Here is a 19,499-nt window from a genome sequence, read left to right as displayed (position 1 = left end):
AGCTAAATCATGTTTTAGTGTTTACATAGAGGGACGTATCCATCTGCTGTAACATCTTAAATACACAAAATCCCAGGTTTGCTGTAAGAACTGACGAGCATTGTTTTGCATACACAACACACCGAGGGAAATGTCAAGGGTATGAGCAAGAAATAACAACAACGTCCACTGCATTTTATTCATGCAACTGTGTCGGTCAATAGGTTCTGGTGATTTGGCTCCAGCTTCTGTAGTTTCATTGCACGCACAGCTTAATAGAATAATCAAACTGACATATCAGAAAACAAGTTGCTCAACGCTGCGTTTCAAGCATCGTTTTCTCCACAGCAGAAGTGCTGCGTAAAAATCAGAACAAATGGAGAGAGTAATTAAAAAATGAGTAACTACTTTGACAATATGCTATGTTTAAATTCCTGTTTTAGATGATTTTAATTGCAAAATATCACAGAAATCTTTATTTAGCTTTGTTTATTTTTTTAAAAGAGATTTACACCATACTCTTTACAGGAGATGTGTCCCTGTTTTATTTAGTTTGTTTTACTTTTAATACAAATATATTTCATTTTTCTGAATTTCACTTTCTTAAAGCATTTTTAAATGGCTAGATCCTTTTTTTTTGTCTCAACATGAGTTAGTATTGTTTTTCCAAGTCTGACTTTCAATCCTGACTAGCTTTATTATACTGAGAAACAATAACAACAGGTCCTTGTCATTCTTTTACTTTTTCAAATCTTAGGCTACAAGAGGCTTTAGTTTTAAATATATGGAGTACTCCTCAATCCATCTTCTTAATGAAATCTAAATGAAAAAAGTAAGGCATAACTGCTGACAAGCAAACAAATGGCTACTCACCGAAACTTACATGTGAAACCAATCTTATCTTGTATGTCTGCATGTGCACAATTAACAATCACACTTCTGTTGCCACCTTAGCAAAATTTTTGATATATTTAGCACAAAAAAAATGGTATCTTCCAAATTTGGAATCGGCAGGTCAGGCATTTTAAAGATCGCTGATCGGCCAGAAAACCCCTACTTTTAAGAATTTATATAGTCAATTTAATGACCACTAGTACAAATAAAACATATTTAACAGTTATTGAGAAACCGCTTGCTTGAATATATCATTATTTGAGAGATCAGTCGTAGAAAAAAGAACACTTGAGCTTCTTTGTATTTTTTGTGCCTTTGCTTGTGTACCAGGAATAGGGGAATTGCTCCTGCTAATTGTCACAGGAGAGTAACTGCTGAGTCGAGTCACGTTTTTTTTTAAAGTTTGAGTTAAACATGCCCAAGTCTAGCAAGTGATGTGGATTTTGCACTTGACCTGCACATTGGTGCAGTATTCTCCGAAAATGAGCCTTCATAGAGTGCCTGCTCTGCAAGAGAACCTTCCAAGTTTGTCGTCTGGGTTGAGTGCAAGGTGGTGGGTAAGATCCGCACTGAAATACAAAAAAATCTGAGGTGCACGACCAGGCACCCCGACAGCACTCAAAGCCAACACACAGAGGCACGAATAGTATGACTGGCAAACGCATCTTTGTGTCCAGGTCAATGTGTCAACTCTAAACCTAACTTTAAGAGAAATCTGAGAGTAGCGATATGCAGGGACAGAAAAAGCTCACGACAATGCTCATGTCATTTAGTCTAATAAAATGAATTGAATGGGAACAGTTACAGCTAGCACATGCATGATCTTCTTGGGGGGAGCGGAATGGGAGAGGGGCTTGGATCATGGTAGGGGAAACACTATATGTTCTCTCGGTGGACAGTAGATGGGAGTATGCAAATTGACAAGAAGGTAAAAAAAAACAACTGATATATAAAAGAAATAAGAGACTGTGCAATAAAGAAAAGTTTACAACACAATAACAAATACTGTACAGTTAATAAAAATGGTACACAGGAAAAATGCCAGTGTTGAATTAACACCCAAAAGTGTCTATATGTGTCCAAATCAGCTGGTGTTAAATTTAACAATACAGAGTGTCACATTAACATTTACAATGGTGCTGGTGTTAAAATATATTAAAAGTAACACCAGTGTAGTGTTGATCACAAAACATAATGTGGTGTTAAAAAAAGTAAATAATTGACCCACAAGGTGTCACTATCAATCAAATCCAGTGGGAAATATTCAAAACAATACACAGAAATGGAAAGTTTATCTTTTCTTAAACCCATTTCAGTATTATAGACCAATGTTAATTTAACAAAAAAATGGGTGTCAATCTTTTAACACTTTCAAAAGTGTTACTTTAACACCTGCTGACTTTTTACATTTTTACTGTGTATTCTCAGATTCAAAGCAATGTATAACTGAGCAATTTTAGTAGCATCTGGTTTCCTCCCCCATTTCTTCTCAACTCCGACTCAGCATTTAGAAGCTAACGTAGTGCGTTGACACAACTACACAGATAGCTGTGTTTAGATTATACAGTTTTTTAAAAACCTTTTGTTTACCTTTTTAAACAGACAGTATTCCATAACATAGATAAAAACGTAAAATCCGTCAACATATACATATATTTTAGAATATATATAATTTTGAATTTGAACTATATCAAAACAGCAAAAATATATTTCTTTCCTTTTATGAATACAGACAGTGTTTTTACAAAAGAGGAGAACAAGGTTGAGTAGTGAAGTGTTCATGTCTTTGTAAGTTTGTTCATGGTCAGTTGTTGGGCATTTCGTGCTGCTACAGAAAGTGTTTTTTTTTTTTACTTTCCAACCATACGGAAAAGTTCAAGGATCAAGAGACTTCTCAAGAAAATATCTTGTTCCCTTGTAAACTCTCTTCCAGTGGTAAGAACATACAAAATGTGCTTAACTTGCAATAAACTAAATTATTTTTCTTCAAGAATAAGGTTTATTTTACATCTTTAGACAAATGGACTTGTATCTACGTCATAATAACTTATGGTTTGTAATGTTTGCTGGTCCCAGGGGGCAATTTATCATTTAAGTCAAATAAAAGTTTAGGTAGAGAATATTGTTGATTTCTTGCTGTCATTTCAGGTAAAAGTGCCTTAATTCTTTACATCTACATCAAAGCTTTCATTGCAAATCATTTTCTAAATAAACATGCATTTCTTTATTTATTGGCACAATTCTGTAGTATTTGTAAGCACCTTAATGGGTCACATATCTTTGCAACATAACAAACTACTTGCTTTTAAATTTGTAACATACTTTTTTTTTGTCATTGATCAGTGGTTTATTTGACTAAATGAATGAATTAAAATGTATTTTAGAAAAAAAAATATTTGTCATCTATCACAGAATTTTATGTTAGGTGTGTATTGGAAGGTTTTTGGAAAATATTTCGTTCAAATTAAATGTTCTGATGCCACACAGAGCATCAGTGAACATCTGTGAAGCAGTTTCTTCTTTCCTCTGAAAAAATAATTACTATTTTAATCAGACAGTAATTACATGAACCTTTGCATTTTACTTTTTTTTTTTAAAGCCTTACTTATAATTATGTGGGAGTGACAAAAAAAATTAAAGTGTAAAATTGTTAGGGACCAAATACAACTACTATGTTGTCATATAACAATAATCAGTGCATACCTTTGTAAGTGATAAGTGTTAGTAATTTGTGCATAATGGTCAGTTTTGTGAGACTCACTGCATTTAAAGCTTCCCTGTTGTGACACTAAATGTGCAACACAGCAGGGTTTGCCCTTACAGCTGCAGGCTGTTATGTTGTTTGTAGCTCAGCATGCTGTGCTGATGATTTTTGTGGTTTGAGAGTGCACCATCACAACCTGCTTTTGTAGCCTACTATTATCTCTATGGCTCAACATTGTGCATAGCTATCTAAGGTTGGATAAATTTGAAAAACTAAAATGGAATAAAAAGGCTGAAAACCTCTGAAACATAAGCCTGATTTGACCAGTTACATACTCAAAGACACATGAATCAATCTGTTTTCATATAGAGGTGTTAGCAAATAGAATTGGATTGTGTTTGTGCTGCAGGATAACCACAGAAGTAACCACATAAGTCATAAAAAGTTTCACTAATTGCTACCATGTATACACATTTAACAGCTGAAACTTTCTCTTGTTTAGTACTTAATTTTTAGGACCACTTCTGCAAATTAAGTCTAGCAAAAAAAAAAAAAAAATCTCCACTTAGAATAGTTAAGTAACAACAAAAGCTCCCACTCACAGGCTTGCTCTCAAAATGAAACAGAGTGCTGGGTAAAAGATTGTGATTTGATTTTACTGATGATGGAAGACACACCTGAAGCTCTTAGGATTGGGACACACACAATCACATCTTGATTTCATATTTTTCTTTGTTTCACTCAATGTTATTCTGAATTCCCACCTTTATTTAATCAAAATTTATTATGAAAGTGTGTTCTCAGTAGATACTTTTAAACCAGAGAAATAAAGCTTTGTTTTCTGCTGAAGACACACAAACATTTTGCGAGCTGGGATTTTTAGCGGAACTACATGCAATCACCATTGGGTTCCAGTTTCCCCAAAAGAGAAAAACATTGCAACAAACAAATCTGTTAGAGTGAAAATGAACAAAATAAAATGACTGGGTGAATAAATGTGCACATTTAGATTTGATTCCAGTATCCACTCTCCTTGGGGAGATACTTGCCATCAGTTGTGGAAAATCTATAAGAAATTGTGAAGAAACTGTAAATAAGGTTCAGCTGTCATTTTTGGAATTTTTATTTGCATCCTTTAGCTAAAGTCCTAAATTGGAGAGCGTTTGGTGGGACGGAGGAGCCATCACGAACTGGGATGCAGTCCTATAGTAAAGTCTGTGCCGACATACAGCACACACACACACACACACGCATACACGCGTATGCAAAAAAAACATACGCACATTCAACGTGACTTGCTTTTTGGTCTCAGCATAAACTGGCACGGTTCGTCGTGGCTGCACAGGCGGTGTTCCTGCCTCAGTTGTCATATGCATCCTAGCTAGCAATTTTCAGTGTCAAACATTTCAGATATTCAAACAAAGATATTTCCGCATTAAAGCACGCCAGAAGAGAGTCACGTGACGGCATAATGACGTCATCATGACGTTGTATAAATTGAGTCTTTCCTGTCCACGTTTTATATATTTATATACCATAGCAGACTAAACATGCCCATCAAATATCAAAGAAAATTTTAGCTACGATGACAATATTGGTTGAATAGTTGCTTAAAAAAAAGGCTAATTGTGGTTTAATTTTGATGTCTTCAAAATAAAATACCAATGTTGTGATATTACAGCTAAGTGTGAATATGTACAGCTAAGAAACTATCTTCTCAAAAAAATCCTCAACACAAACCTTGTTTTGAAGAAATTAATTAAAAACAAGTTCACAGTGCCAAGCAGAACAAAAATTAAAGTATAATTTTTTCAAAAATATTGAGAAAATGGCAGTAGGCTACTACATTAGGCTTGTTTCTTAACCATAGCTTTGTAATTAATCATCTGATATGTTTTGGCACTGTATGCACTTTGTGTGGAATTTATTTGGTTTTATACAATGTTGGACCAGGTCACTCTTGAAAATAAGAATTAGTTTTCTCAATGACATTTACCCTATATAAATAAAAGGTCAAGTAAAAAAAAAGAAAATAACCGCCTTTGGCACTTATTGATTGTTATTTATAGCCAAAACAAACCTTTTGTTACACAACTGAAACTAGCTAGCTGAGTTTTCTTTAACATTATCCACAGTGGACTCTAAACAGTAAGCTGATCAGATTTCTCAGTGCACTTCCAGTCACAATGACTGTTTTTTACTTAAGTTTGAGATGCATATTGTTATGCTTGTTCTTGGATCATTTATGTATGTTTGGGTATATGAGCCCCCACCTCAGCTCTGATTCCTTTTTATTGCTTTTGTCTTGTGGCACACAGAGCAAGGGTTTTGTTTTCCGCAGGACAGGGTGAAGGGTAAATAATTAATTGGAAGGAGCAGTGGGCTGTGTAACAATTTGCTGATCCAGAGAATTTCATGAGCCGTGTGAGGTTCTCTTGAACAACTGACTGGTTTATACTGCTCTGAGGCAAAGAATCTTTTTCCAGCCTGCCTGCATTGCTGCTCAGCGTGACTAACTTTATTAAAAAAGCGAGGGACGCTCTTTTAAGTATGTTCACTTTTAAGTGCTTGTTTGGAATGCTGCACAAGATGACCCCGGCCCTGTACGTCTTGATCAACCGCCGGAGCTGTTAACCCTGTTAGGGCTGTCCTGTAGAGGGATCTAGCTGGCACCTGCTGCACTTTTATCGATTCAAGCTAACATCCTTAGTAGAACACAGACAAATTATCAGATCCTCGTCTGGGTAAACAACTGAGCAGGAGCTTTTAATCAGTAATGCATAGGTCTAAAAAGATTACACTGGTCTCTCATTAGTTTTGAGTCTCCAAATAAGCAGCCGTCAAATGCTGTTAGTTTTCAGCCAACTGCACGGTGGTGTAAGGAGCGAGCACATGGAAAAGAAGCAAAGTGTACATAGTGTCGCTGTGTTGTTTTGTTAGCTTGATGCTCTGCTCTTCTCCCCCCGGGGAAATATGAACACACAGGGCCTCGGTCGGCTAAGATGAATTAGGGCAGGACAGAAGACACGCCCATCAGCAGACGCTGTAGCAGGTTGTTATTCCAATTCACCAGAATGACCCACATGACTATTGGCAGCGGGGCTTCTTTTTTTTTCCACAGCATGTTTAGAATCCCGTTTGTCAAACTCTAGTGAATGCATCTTTAAAATTTTACTTGCTTTCCTGAGGACTAATAAATAACTGTTTTTCAGACGTCAGCAGAACAGAAAGGGGACGGTGGCTTTTCTCCTCGCTTATTGGCAGCTTTTACAGCCTCAGTTTTTAACAATACTGGGAGACATCTATCACTAAGTGCAAACTCCTCACTTTACACAACAATCATCTCCTTCTCTCTACACCCTGAATAAGACCTGTCTGCTTTTCACTCTTTTTCTCTGCATCATTGAGTCAGGAAGGTGGGATGAATAGCTTAATGTGAGTCAGGCTTTTATTGAATAACTCCAGTGTTAGAAAAAGCAGAGCAGTGGGTAGTTTTGTGTCACTTAAATTGCAGGGAAATTGTTTCAGTTCTGTTCAAGAAAAAGCTTTTAATAAAAAAAAGAACAGTGTCAAAAAGGAAGCGTGTGTCTTTATAATGCTATCCTAGGTAGTGATTTGTTGGTACCGTGTCTAGCCATTAAGCATGATTTCAAAATTTATGTGTAGTAGGAAAAATATCACCAGAAAATGTGTGTTTTCAAGTGCAAATCGCAAAAGATGAAAGTTGTTTGGTGAGACTCCATGCAGTTGCTGCAAGATGTATTGTTTCATGTGGGGTCCATAATTCCAGTCAATCAAAAAGCAGAATCAGTGCTGAATTGTTTTACTACATTAGACTAATGAGACACACCTGAATTCATTAGATTTTCATTGATTGTCCATTTTTATAATGATATTTTTATGTAAATTTATGGATTTTTCTTCTATGGACTCCAAGTCAAATTCTAAATTGTAATGCAAGTTGAAACTCAAATACAACTGAGGGAACTAGAGTGCAGAATGTAATATTTTGTTTTTGATGTTTAAAGAGACCATACCAAAAAAAATAACTTGGAAAATTGTATTTTTTTTTATTACAAATTCAGATAGTTTCTGCATACCTATAACTCCTTTACTTAGTTGCACAAAGTACAATCCTCAGCCATTTTATTTTACAAGGTTGCAAATGTATCATCATCCTTCTGGAAGGTGAATCTCTTCCCAAATATCAAGACTTTTACAGCCTCTAAAGGTTTTTTGTTATTTTCTTTTTCTTTCTGAGATTCCACTCTATTTAGTCATTAATCTTCCCATCTCCTCTGACCAGCTGCCATATTAAAAATAGGTGCCCAAATGAAGTGTTTCTCTGTACTATACAATTTCATCTTGAAATTTGTTGGCACCATGTCCCACCATGACGCTTGATTTCAAAATAGAAAATAGAGGTGCAAAGTGCTTTGCACTTACAGAACTGGAACTTACGGTTGTTTCTTTTCATAGGGAAATGAAGGAATTTAATCAAGACAGTGAGTCATGCTACTTTGCTGTGCTATGAGCTCTACTAAAGTAAGTGTGGAGGAATGGGTTCTCAGGCATTATGCCTTTCTTCTCTTTCGTTAAGTCATCTCTCAAATGTCTGCAGACTGCGTTATGTGACAGTGACTCAGGCCACAGGGAGTGAAGTTGGGGTGTACGCCACATTTTCCTGCTCCTGTAACGTCAATTTTCTTTTTCCTGCTGGAGATGTGAAAGTAGCAAGCAGCCATCACGACCAGCAACCTCATGCGGCCACCATTTATACTAAATGTGATTGGGCTGTAATTGAAGTTTTCTTTTGTCTTGCATCAAGCTGAATAAATTGGAGCACAAAACTCAGCATGGGGAGAAAAGTTCTCTGTTTAAAGAGATTGACTAGCATACAAATTTTCAGTTTAGCCTTGCAAAGATTATGGCAGCTCTCTGCAGTGGAGACTTATGGAGAACTGTGGTGAACGTAGAATCCAAGTTCAGGAAGTCGGCTGCTGAAAGCTCTGTGGTTTTAATCCTGTTGCAGCCAGCCACTGATTATGCAGACTCTTGAGTACACTTCAAAGCTCAGCTACTACCATGATGGCTCTCTCAGCCGGTTCTTTGGAAGCTTCAACCTGCCTGTAGCCCTCATCATGATCTGTTTTGTTACACCCAAAGGGATTTTGGCCCGCCCTCTTGGGATTGGACCTTTTTCTCTGTGTGTGAGGTTATCTACGTTTTGACTGTTATCAACACCGATAGTCCAGGTTGTAAGGTGTGTGTTTTCTCTGGTGAGGTACACTGACCTAGGTCAGACCACTTAATGGGATGGATTGCAACTTCTCGAGATTCAGACATGAGTGGGATTTCCTGCCCACACACCTCAAACCCACAGGGGTCCCTATCACTGTACACAATTTAGGTGTACCCTCTAGAAAGTGAAGCTTTTATGCTAGATGTTTCCTCTCTTTGCTTTCTCTCTGTGTGTTTCCGCCTGCAGCTCATCATGAACTCTGACTCCTTAATCACAGTTAAATGCTGTCAGAGCTGGGAAGAGAGAGACTGCCGGCTAAAGTTGGAGAACCTCTGCTTAGTTGAGAGGCGGTGAGATAATGGGTTTTGCTGGGAGTGTGCTGAGGCCGCTGGATGTAAACTAAAGAAGGTTTAAGGCTCAAACTGGTAATGTTGTTCAGGCTTCAAAGGATTAAAAATCAAGTCTTTTGTCCTGTTTTCTTAAGTATTGTATCTTTTGCGATATTCAGTTTCCTACAAAAGCATGCATCCCTCATAAACCTTTTCACAAACTTTATTGTCTTTTTTGGTGGTGATAGGGTCATGTAATAGACCACCACAAAGTTGTGCATGTCTGTGAAGTTGAAGACTCTTTTTTTGCATTTGAACTTACCAATCTTAAGTAGCAAGACACATTTTGCTGATTATACCTGCAAGTCTTTGGGTGTCTCTACCAGTTTTGCACATCGGGGCACTGATATGCTTGCCCATTTTCCATTGTAAAATAGATTTGACTCAGTAGATATGTCCTCTTCTGACAAGAATAGGAGGACAAATAGGTCTGAACCTACACTAGGTCTGAAAATATCAGGAGTTAAAACGTTGACTTTGTCCTTAAGCCACTTTACTCATATTTTCATTCATATATTTCTGGCCATGCTCATTTCATCCAACTCCAATCCTTTAGATATCTGATTCATGTGTGCCCCAAGGTTGTTTCCTGGATCCCCTTCTTTTCATTAGCTACATTGTTACCTGTGGCAATATTTTACTTAAATTCAATATCAGTTTCCATTGCTTTGTTGATGACACCCCCTTCCTTAAGCGTCCCTTAACACTGTTCCTAATGGAACAGAGTTTCTACTCTTGGACACAAAATTCACGCTTTCCAAAATCAACTGTTTCAATTTGTCTATTGACAACTCCTTGGTTTCTCCTTCCCCTCAGGTTAAGAGTTTGGGTGTCATCCTCAACAAGACTGTCATTTCACTGTCATATCAATAAAATTACCAGGTCTGCATATTTCTTTCTTTGTATAAACTGACTCCATCCCTCTCCTTCCCTATGTTCTCATTATCTCACATGTCCACAGTTTTAAAGCAACTTCACTGGCTTCCGGTCATATACAGAATCCAGATTAAAATACGGCTGTATACCTTCAAAGCCATCCGTAACTTCTCCACCGTACTTTGTCCGATCTCCTGTACATCACCACTCTTTCATGATCTCTCCGTTCTTCCTCTTCTATCTACCACCCTGTTCCCTCTGTTCACCTCAGCACCATGGGAGAGCAGAGCCTTTTCCCACTCTGCTCCCCAACTAAGGAACTCTCTACCTCCGGATATCTGTAATATTGAGTCTATTCTTTCAAAATGCAACTCAAGACCTGTTAAAGTTAGTGTTTTAATTGTAATCTCATTTGTAAATGTCATTGTTTTTCCTTTTTCTACATCTGTGTTTAGTTTTATCATATTCTTGTGTTGTTGTTGTTTTTCTTGGGTGTCACTAATGAATAAAATGCGTCATTAAAAAATGCATTATTTATAACCACTTTGGTTGTTTGCTCAGGGTTATTGACCATTTGGATAACCAATCTGTGCCCAATTTCTTGGCTGATGTCTACAGATGTTGCTTTGGCAAGGCACTGCATATTTCTTGTACTTTTATACAGCACTCTATATTTATTTTATACAGCATTTTATATTTCTTGTACTTTTTTTGTAGTTACTATATATTTCTTATACTTTTTCAAGACACTGTATATTTCACATAAGCATAATTCTTTTCTCCTTATATCATCTGTTTTCTGAAGTGTACCAATTCCAACAAAACAGCCCCACAACATGATACTGCCACCCTCATACTTCAACATTTAGAATGGCACAAGCCTCCACATTTTGGACCAAAATGCATTTATTTCAGAAACACAGAATCTGTCTCCGGAGCCGTTCCCAACATTTCTTTATTTGAATTTCAGTTTATTTCTTAAGGGACATTGCATATTAATCATCCTGAGTGAGTACATTAAGACAACCATGTAAATATGCCAGTTTCAGCCACTAAGGCTAGTTTTTGTCTGTAGTCCACTGGCAGGTTAATGATAAATTAAAAAACAATTGATACACATGTAATATATCAATTATAAAAAATGGTTTATAGTAGAACAAGTTACAATAAGCATTTCACACCCATGAAAACAAACATAAGGCATTTGTTAATTCAGATAGATTAATTTAACACCTTGGCTGTCACCCCAAATGTTAGTCGGTGTATTAGCCACCGGTGTCCTCATAACAGCGAAGGGCTTTTAAAACATGAATGTCCAAAAAGAGATTTCCAGAGTGATATTTTGCAATCCCCTCTAGCGGGTCTTATGGTTCTATTTGATTGTAATTTTAAAGGTGGTGGGCCCAGTCAATGAAGCACTTTGTATGTAAGTATAATATCTGAATAGGTGATAATATTATCTCAACTCAAAAATTTATACTTACTTAATATTTTACAATGATGATATGAGTTAGATTTTTTTTTTATCCAGAGTTTTCAAAGTCTACTAATAAAATATTTCTGTTGGCTGTAATATGATGTTGCTCGCCTGGGACCCGCTCGTCAAGCAATAGGCTATATGGGAAGAAATTGTGGCATTAAAGTATTTTTTTTTAAGCTTCTACTGTGAAATTATTACTTGCATATATATTTTGGAACAGTAATACAGCACCTGATCTAGAAATTGTTCCCAAAGATGATACAGCTTCACAAGTCTTTTCTTGATGTCTTGGCTGATTTATTTTGACTTTACAACAGCGTCACACCAGAAATCGGTGTGTTTCAGCTGTGACATTAAAATGCATTCATGAGTTAATTGGAGGCAAGTGTGCCTCCAACTTACTCAAGTATGTCAGTTAACCTATCAGAGGTCTCCAAAGCTCTGCCCAACAATGGGCTTTTCCTCATTGTTCAGAGACAGTGATCATTTTGCATGTAAACATCTGTATTAGGACCTCCATCACTCTGTCAAGTTGTTTGCCATTAGGTTTCTTGCATGATTGCCCCATAGATAGAGCTCAATTCTTCTTCCCACCAACTTTGACCAGTTTCCCTCTCTCTACTAAAGAAAATCAGCCCCACAGCATGGTGCTGCCAACCTAATGTTTCCCATAGGGAGAGTGTGTTTTATGTGCAATATTAGTTTTCTGCCACAAATATACTGCTCAAAAAAATAAAGGCAACATTTCACTTTAATTTTGTGTGTGGCTCCAAATCCAGGCCTCCATTGGTTAATAAATTTGATTTCCATTGATGATTTTTGTGTGATTTTGTTGTCAGCACATTCAACTTTGTACAGAACAAAGTATTCAATGAGAATATTTCATTCATTCAGATCTAGGATGTGTTATTTGAGTGTTCCCTTTATTTTTTTTTGAGCAGTGTACAATTTTGCAAACAGGCCAATTAGTTCAGTTTTAATTTTCACATTTGGTTTGTCCCCCGCATGGATGGTGTCAAACTGCAAACACTACACAGTTAATGATTTTCTTTAAAAAAAAAAAAAAAAACTTTGTTCTTATTATTGCTTTTACTTTTGACACACTACAGGCCAAATTCATAGAATTAAGACTAACAGCTGCCCTGTCCACAGCTCTTCACAGCTGAGATTGGAACTCTGCGGCTCCACCACAGTTACTGGGCCTCTTGGCTGCTTTTCTGATTACAGCTCCCTGTGCCTGACCTGTCAGCTTTGACGGGTTTGCATTTGGACCCGTCAAAGCATTTGGACCTTTTTCAGACAATCGACCATGACACAGTACTTGTCATTGAGATTGTCAATGCTTAGAATACTATTTTCTAACCTGAACTTGTTTTAAACTTCTCAACAACCTTATCCTTGACCCGTCTGTTTTCAATAAGATGTTTGTAAGAAGCACACTGTTTAAGTGACTTTTGAACTGGATTTCATTTATGGGGAGTAAAGAGTGTGAAAAAAAACTGAAACCACTTGTTCCAAATCGTTATTTATTAAATGTTTCAAAAATACATGTGTTATTTTACTTCTCCTACACAATTATTTCTAACTTTTGTTGATCTATAATTTATTTTATCTCTTTTGAAATAGAAACAAAATACAGAGAATCTACTTTTGCAAAGTACTGTAAATGTAAGAATAAAAAATGCCCCTCACTGTTATTGTGATTCAGATTTGGGTTGAACACATTAGTTATGATGCCTCTAGTTATGTGGCCTGCCTATTTTTCTGATGTGCTTAGGGAACACTGATGAGTGCTTATAGACCGCTAAACAGAGCTGCAGCTAAGCTGCTCATCCATTACCACAACTGCCCGAACACACCTCAGATTTAATGTGCCAGGGTCGTTTGCGTGGCAGCAGCTCAGCCTTCAGGGAGCTCATTCATGGCAAAATGCAGGCCAGGAGCAGATTAGATCAAAATCAGTGTGAGCCTTGTAATGCGGCCTCTAGTCTGTCCAGCCGGCTGAAGTAATACTGCACTTGCCCGGTGTTTAGAGACCCCCTTCGGAGCGGACCTGTCCGCATCAGGGAAGGGTTGATCATCATCCTGCTGTGTACCTGGAAAAAACAGGCTTCAGTGCCTTCCATGAAAGAGGGTTCATTAGGCTCCTACTCTGACTGATCACAGCTTTGGCAAAGAGAGCATACGAGGAGGGGGGAAAAGTGTCTTTACATTTACAACTGAGGCTGCAATGATGTGGGAATCGATGATTGAGTATTTGCCTCTCTCTCTGTTGTGCTGGTTAGGATTTCAAGCTGGGCTTCTATGTGAAGCAATACAGCGCTGGTAATGCGGCTACTGATGGAGAGACATAAAGCCAGAACAATCACGTAAATCATAGAGCTTCTCAAAAGAGCAATTACCCTGGTGGGAGTGAGAACTGTCCTCAAACCCATCTCAGAGCTGATTGTTCATCACTAAGGAGGCCGTTGGTCATTTAACCTTGAAAATTAGCAGTTTGCTTGCAGTTATAGATTTTATTGAGTTTTTGTAAACAGACCAGTTCCCGGTGGAATGAGTTTGTTTTACATCATTCCCTCATGTACTATTAGGCAATGTCAGTGAGCTCTAGATAACGCCTTATTATAGCTTAATCGTTTTACAGGCAGATGGGCAATTTTTGCTGGTTACTGGTGCTTACACTTGCAGACACTTTGCATGGTTGTTATGGACCATATACTCGACTGTGGTCTCATCTAGGTCTTAATTCTGGCTATGCCTTTCCGCGTTGTCAGACAGTGAGCAGGGATGCTCTGGTCACAGTATTGTTGCTGATTTCTTTTTTTCGAAACGCTTTGAGAGGAATGGGTCTTCCAGCCATCGTCTTGTCCTTGCATGGTCATAGGGGGGACAGTGACAATCTCCAACAGTCATTGGGTGAGAGGCGGGATACACCCTGAACAGGTTGACAGTAGGAATTGGACACATTTTGTCCAATTCCAGTCACTCTGCAGGAACTATAATTCTGTAGGAAGCGTGTTGTAATAAGACAAAAGCATAGCATTGAGCATATGCTAGTTATTATTTATTAATATTGGGAGCAGATGTGAAGGTATGCAGTCTGTCTGAAATCAGTCTCTGTAAAATAGAGTTTTCTGACTATTTTAAGCAGAGACAAATGATTAGGAAACTTGCATTTTAAATTGTCTAGCGTCTTATGTTAGCAATAAAGATGGCTAGTAAAACTGCAGCCTTTGTGATTATTCTCTAAATAATATGGAACATTTCCCGACTTCTAAGATTTCGAAGAGGACCACCGTTTCTACTAGACACATTTAATAGGTTCACTCCCTTGCAGTGAGGATAAATTGCAAAGTTGTCATGGAAGCAATGGTTTTTAATAAAGTTATTTCATATCTCTGCTTATTTTGATTTTATTAGTAAATATTTAACTAACTTATCCTCACACATTACATCCAGACCAAAGAGCGTCTTTGTCACAGTGATCTAGTGCTTATATATGGTGCATTGACGATTCACAAACCAGTTCGGTTTCAATCAACAGTCCAATTCTGTGTGTGTTTCAGGCAATAATTACTGCGCTTAAACATTTCATAGTTTAAAATTTATTGGTCTATTTTATGCCTTACCTTGAAGTCACTTTTCTTTTTGCAAGTCAGCACACACAGGAATGGGCAAGTTGTCTCTGGACATTTTTGTGATAATTTTGCAGACATAACAAAATAAATCCAGATTGTTTGTATATAATTTTGATTAAAAGACAGTTAACCCTATGACCATTTCCTCCTGAATAGAACTTGATTCTTTTTAGGCATACTAGCTGACAGTTTCTTATTTGATGTCAATTAATAACCGCTTTATTGTTCTTTTGGCGACTGAATGGTTGGAGAGAGGCGTTTCAAACTGTTGCTTCTCTGGTTGTCTTTGCTCTTTCTGCCACTCTTAAAGAAATGAACAAAAAACAATGGACTACAATAGAAACTTCAGTGTAGTGTTATAGTTTTAAGGATTGGAATTTGAGACTTCAATTAATACCCCTGCATATAAAGCAAAGCAAAAGGCAGCCTAGTCACGTTTAAATGAGGTGAAACACAGAGGCCTAAAATATAAATTAAAGTCCTCAGTAAGCTGAACTGGGTGTCTACTTACTTCATGCCCACAGACGCTCAGTCACTTAGCGCACGCCTTGAGGGAAACTGGTGTGGCTCCAAAAATCCAAATTTTCCCCTTAAAATACACATGGGTAAAATTTTAGCTGCAATTGAGGCATATAGTTCTTTGACAAATATCACAGATCTTATCATTTTATATAAAACCCTGACTTTCACACTAAGAGTTATCATCATTAGAATATAATTACAGAAATTTAACTTGAAATAAAAACTCTGGTTGAGTAGATTCCTTTCTTGACATTTATTATTTATAATGAGCTATTTAATGTTTTGAGAATATTAATGAATAATTTAATTACTTTTCTTTCTTTTAAAGGACCACTGTGATTTCAAGAACAAATAGAATAACTTATTTTTTAAATTATTTTGATGTTCTGACCTTTATAATCCCTTTTTATTTGTGTGCCCACAGGCTGTGAGAGTGACTTCTGGGGACCTCACTGCAGTAATCGTTGCCAGTGCCGAAATGGGGCTAAGTGTAACCCTATAACAGGGGCTTGTGTGTGCACGGATGGGTACCAGGGGTGGCGTTGCGAGGACCTGTGTGAGAACGGTTACTATGGCAAGGGTTGTCTGCTGCCCTGCCAGTGTCTCAATGGTGCCACGTGTGACCATGAGACAGGAGAGTGCATCTGTGCGTCAGGATACACAGGAGCTTTGTGAGTACCAGAAACACACTTGCTACTTTGCTGCTTTCTGAGTGAAAATATTGGCGTACATTACGGGACTTGATGCCTGACATGTGTGGTGGCAGCTGCGGGGAGCGGTGCCCCTCCGGCAGCCACGGACCGCAGTGTGAGCAGCGCTGCCCCTGTCAAAATGGAGGAACATGTCACCACATTACCGGAGACTGTTCCTGCCCTGCTGGTTGGACGGTAGGTCACAAAAAGAGCAAAAATGTAGTAAAAGAGAAATCCCTCAGAGAAGAAAATGATTGAATGTCATTGGGCTTATGTTTAAGACTGCCTTTGTGTTTCTTCATAAAAGAAAAAAAGGAAACTTTTTGTTTGCATTTTTTTTAAATTATGTTGGATGATAATCTTTTACACAACTCTTCATAAATATGTTTCTTCTTTTATTGTAGGAAATTACATTTTTCCAGTGTGGAAAAAAAATCCCATGATAAAAAAATAATTGCTTTTACAACATCATTGTGCTACAATTACTACACCCTTAGTAAGCCTAAAATAAATGTTGAAAATGTTGTAATTTGTGTTTTCATTACTGTTTTTATGACCAGGTACTACCTCTTTGCCAGATCATGCTATATTTAAATTTGATATGTACCATGGGTACCAAACAGATTGTATTTGTAGTGGTTGCCTACATATCTGCAGACTTTGACCGTTTAGGCTCAGACATTAACATTTGTGTTCAGAGTTTCTCCTGTGGTATTTACATAGTCTTGTCCTTTGAAGGGTTCGGTGTGCGCTCAGCCCTGCCCTCTGGGCAAATACGGCATCAACTGCAGCAAAGACTGTTCGTGTCGCAACGGCGGTCTGTGCGACCGTGTCACTGGAAAGTGCCAGTGTACAGCTGGATTCAGTGGACGCAGGTAGACAACTGATGCCCAAACACATCATTCATTTGTCGTTCTGGGAATTACTCAGCGCAAACTTTCTCATTTATGCTTTAAACCTTACGTGGGTCAGACAATGACATGGTTTATTAATATTTTGATCTGACGCAAAACGATGAGTTTAAACAGAGACTCACTGACCTATTCCCATTGTTAATTTCCAAATGAGGCATAAATCTGGCTTCTGTTTTAAAAGATAACGGTAACGCTATAAAATCTCTCTCTCAGGAGAAATGAGCATTTATTAACATCCATTACTCCATCTGAAGGTGCACTGGAAGCTTTTAATAGGGGTGTTTATGCCTAATTAATCTTGTACTGCATCCTGGCCAGAAAGGTTTCATGTCTGGAGGCCTCATCCACATTCACTCCTCCCAGCCTGTCCATTGATCTCACCATGGGCTATATGCTGTTTGGGTTCTGCTCATTAATTATAAGTAATGGACTTATATTAAGGCCTCATCAACATACACGGATCTTTTTCGTTTCCCATGCCTGCTGGAGAGGCCCAGGGCAGCCGCGTTTATTAGTTTGAGTAAAGCAATTGTCTCTTTGATGGAAACACCTCCTTTACAAGACCTTTCTTTTACTTTATTATTTCACAAAATTGCCCTCATTCATTTTGTCAGTGGCAGGTGAATGAACCTGCCTGGAATAATCTGAGATCACGTTAACCCCCCCAGCCTCTTCTGTCGAGTATAATATTTCAGTTGTCCCCTGATATTACTAAAACTGAGGAGACTCAAACATGAAGCATGGTTCGAACGTTTTCTTATGTAGTTGAACTATTTGCAACAGCTTTGTTCAACTCCTGAGACCGATAACCCACTAATGCAGTATAAAGAAGTGAAAAGAGGACAAAAATCAATTTTCTGATCTGGTTCAGTTCTTCATGTTGGAAAAACTCTCAAGTAATTTTAATTTTCCTGCATGACGACGACTGCCAAGTCTCATCGAGCCCCTGCAGAGACACAGAGGTGTTCGCAGCAGGCTCTACTTTTAGGGATTTTGTGAGAAGTACTTGAAGAAAATTGACCATGCTAGTCTAGGTCTTTTAAAGCACATAGCCATATTTTGAATGTTGAAGTGTTAATAATATATGTGGTTATTAAAGATAGAGTTTTACTTAAACATGAAATAGCCACTGAAGTGTTTAATTTATTTATTTATTTATTATTATTATTTTTTTTTTGCTTGGCACTGGGTTACATTATTTATTTTGTAGGTAACTATTGATCATTTTTTATCCTCTCCCTGTGCAGCATTTTAGTGTAATTTCTGTGCAACTTTCCTTCAGATGTCAAGAAGACTGTCCGGTGGGCACCTATGGTCCACAGTGCAACCAAAGGTGTGAGTGTCAGAACGGTGCGAAGTGTCACCACATCAACGGCGCTTGTCTGTGTGAAACAGGCTTTAAAGGCCCTAATTGTCAAGAGAGATTCTGTCCTTCGGGCCTTTACGGCCTCATCTGTGACAAGTACTGCCCTTGTAATACCACCAATACTGTCAGGTAAGTGATAACCTCGGTGCAGAGCAACACTTGGCACTGGCTGATAACCGGTGCCAACGTATACCAAGGTTATACACAGGGGTCCTGTCTGGGGCCACTCGGAAATACAATCAGAAAGAACAATACATTAAAAAAATATTGGTGGCACCTCTGTTCATGGTCTACAGATTGAGTACAACCACTTCTTTGCTTGAATCACATAACATCATAAATGGAAAGTAACGTCTTTAGTTCACATCATTGCCTTATGCTCATTTCACCCTGCATGTTAAGCCTCATGCTTAGGAAGTTATTTTAGATTCAGATCTTCATTAAAAGAAAGAGATCAGTACAGACTTTAAAACATTCCTCACTAACTAAAAATCATCACAAACTAAAATTCTTCAGGCTTTCATTACCTCACAGTTAGATTACATCAATTCTTTATACCTGGCACTTCCTCTGTCTCAGTTATCACGCCTGCAGCTTGTTCACAGTGCTGCTCCAAGACTTGCCTACTGGTACAGAAAAGCAGGACCACATCACCTTAGCCTCTGCGTTCATTTTAGGACGCTTCTCATTGTATTTAACATATTAAATAAGCAAGTCCCATTTTTACTGAACCTGTTAATTGGGGCCTGCCCATAGCAATGCATAGGGAGAGCAGTGACTGACCTGCGGTGCAATAATATTAG

General features: G+C 37.9%; 1 protein-coding gene across 8 annotated transcripts in view; it reads left to right on the top strand.

Annotated features, from left to right (window-relative positions):
* LOC103141266 (multiple EGF-like-domains 11) overlaps positions 1 to 19,499 on the top strand; it is a 110,975-nt gene that overhangs the window by 55,633 nt on the left and 35,843 nt on the right. For all 8 annotated transcript variants that reach the window (XM_016673772.1, XM_016673776.1, XM_016673774.1 and 5 more), the window contains 4 exons: positions 16,149 to 16,395; positions 16,491 to 16,611; positions 17,155 to 17,291; positions 18,613 to 18,825. In XM_016673772.1, coding sequence (XP_016529258.1) covers positions 16,149 to 16,395; positions 16,491 to 16,611; positions 17,155 to 17,291; positions 18,613 to 18,825 — 718 coding nt within the window. The remainder of the gene's footprint in view (positions 1 to 16,148; positions 16,396 to 16,490; positions 16,612 to 17,154; positions 17,292 to 18,612; positions 18,826 to 19,499) is intronic.

The sequence above is a fragment of the Poecilia formosa genome, unplaced genomic scaffold (assembly GCF_000485575.1).
Source record: "Poecilia formosa unplaced genomic scaffold, Poecilia_formosa-5.1.2 Scaffold81, whole genome shotgun sequence".
NCBI classification, from domain to species: Eukaryota; Metazoa; Chordata; class Actinopteri; order Cyprinodontiformes; family Poeciliidae; genus Poecilia; species Poecilia formosa.
The sequence above is the reverse complement of the archived record's forward strand: the minus strand, read 5'-3'. Positions and strand labels throughout refer to the sequence as shown.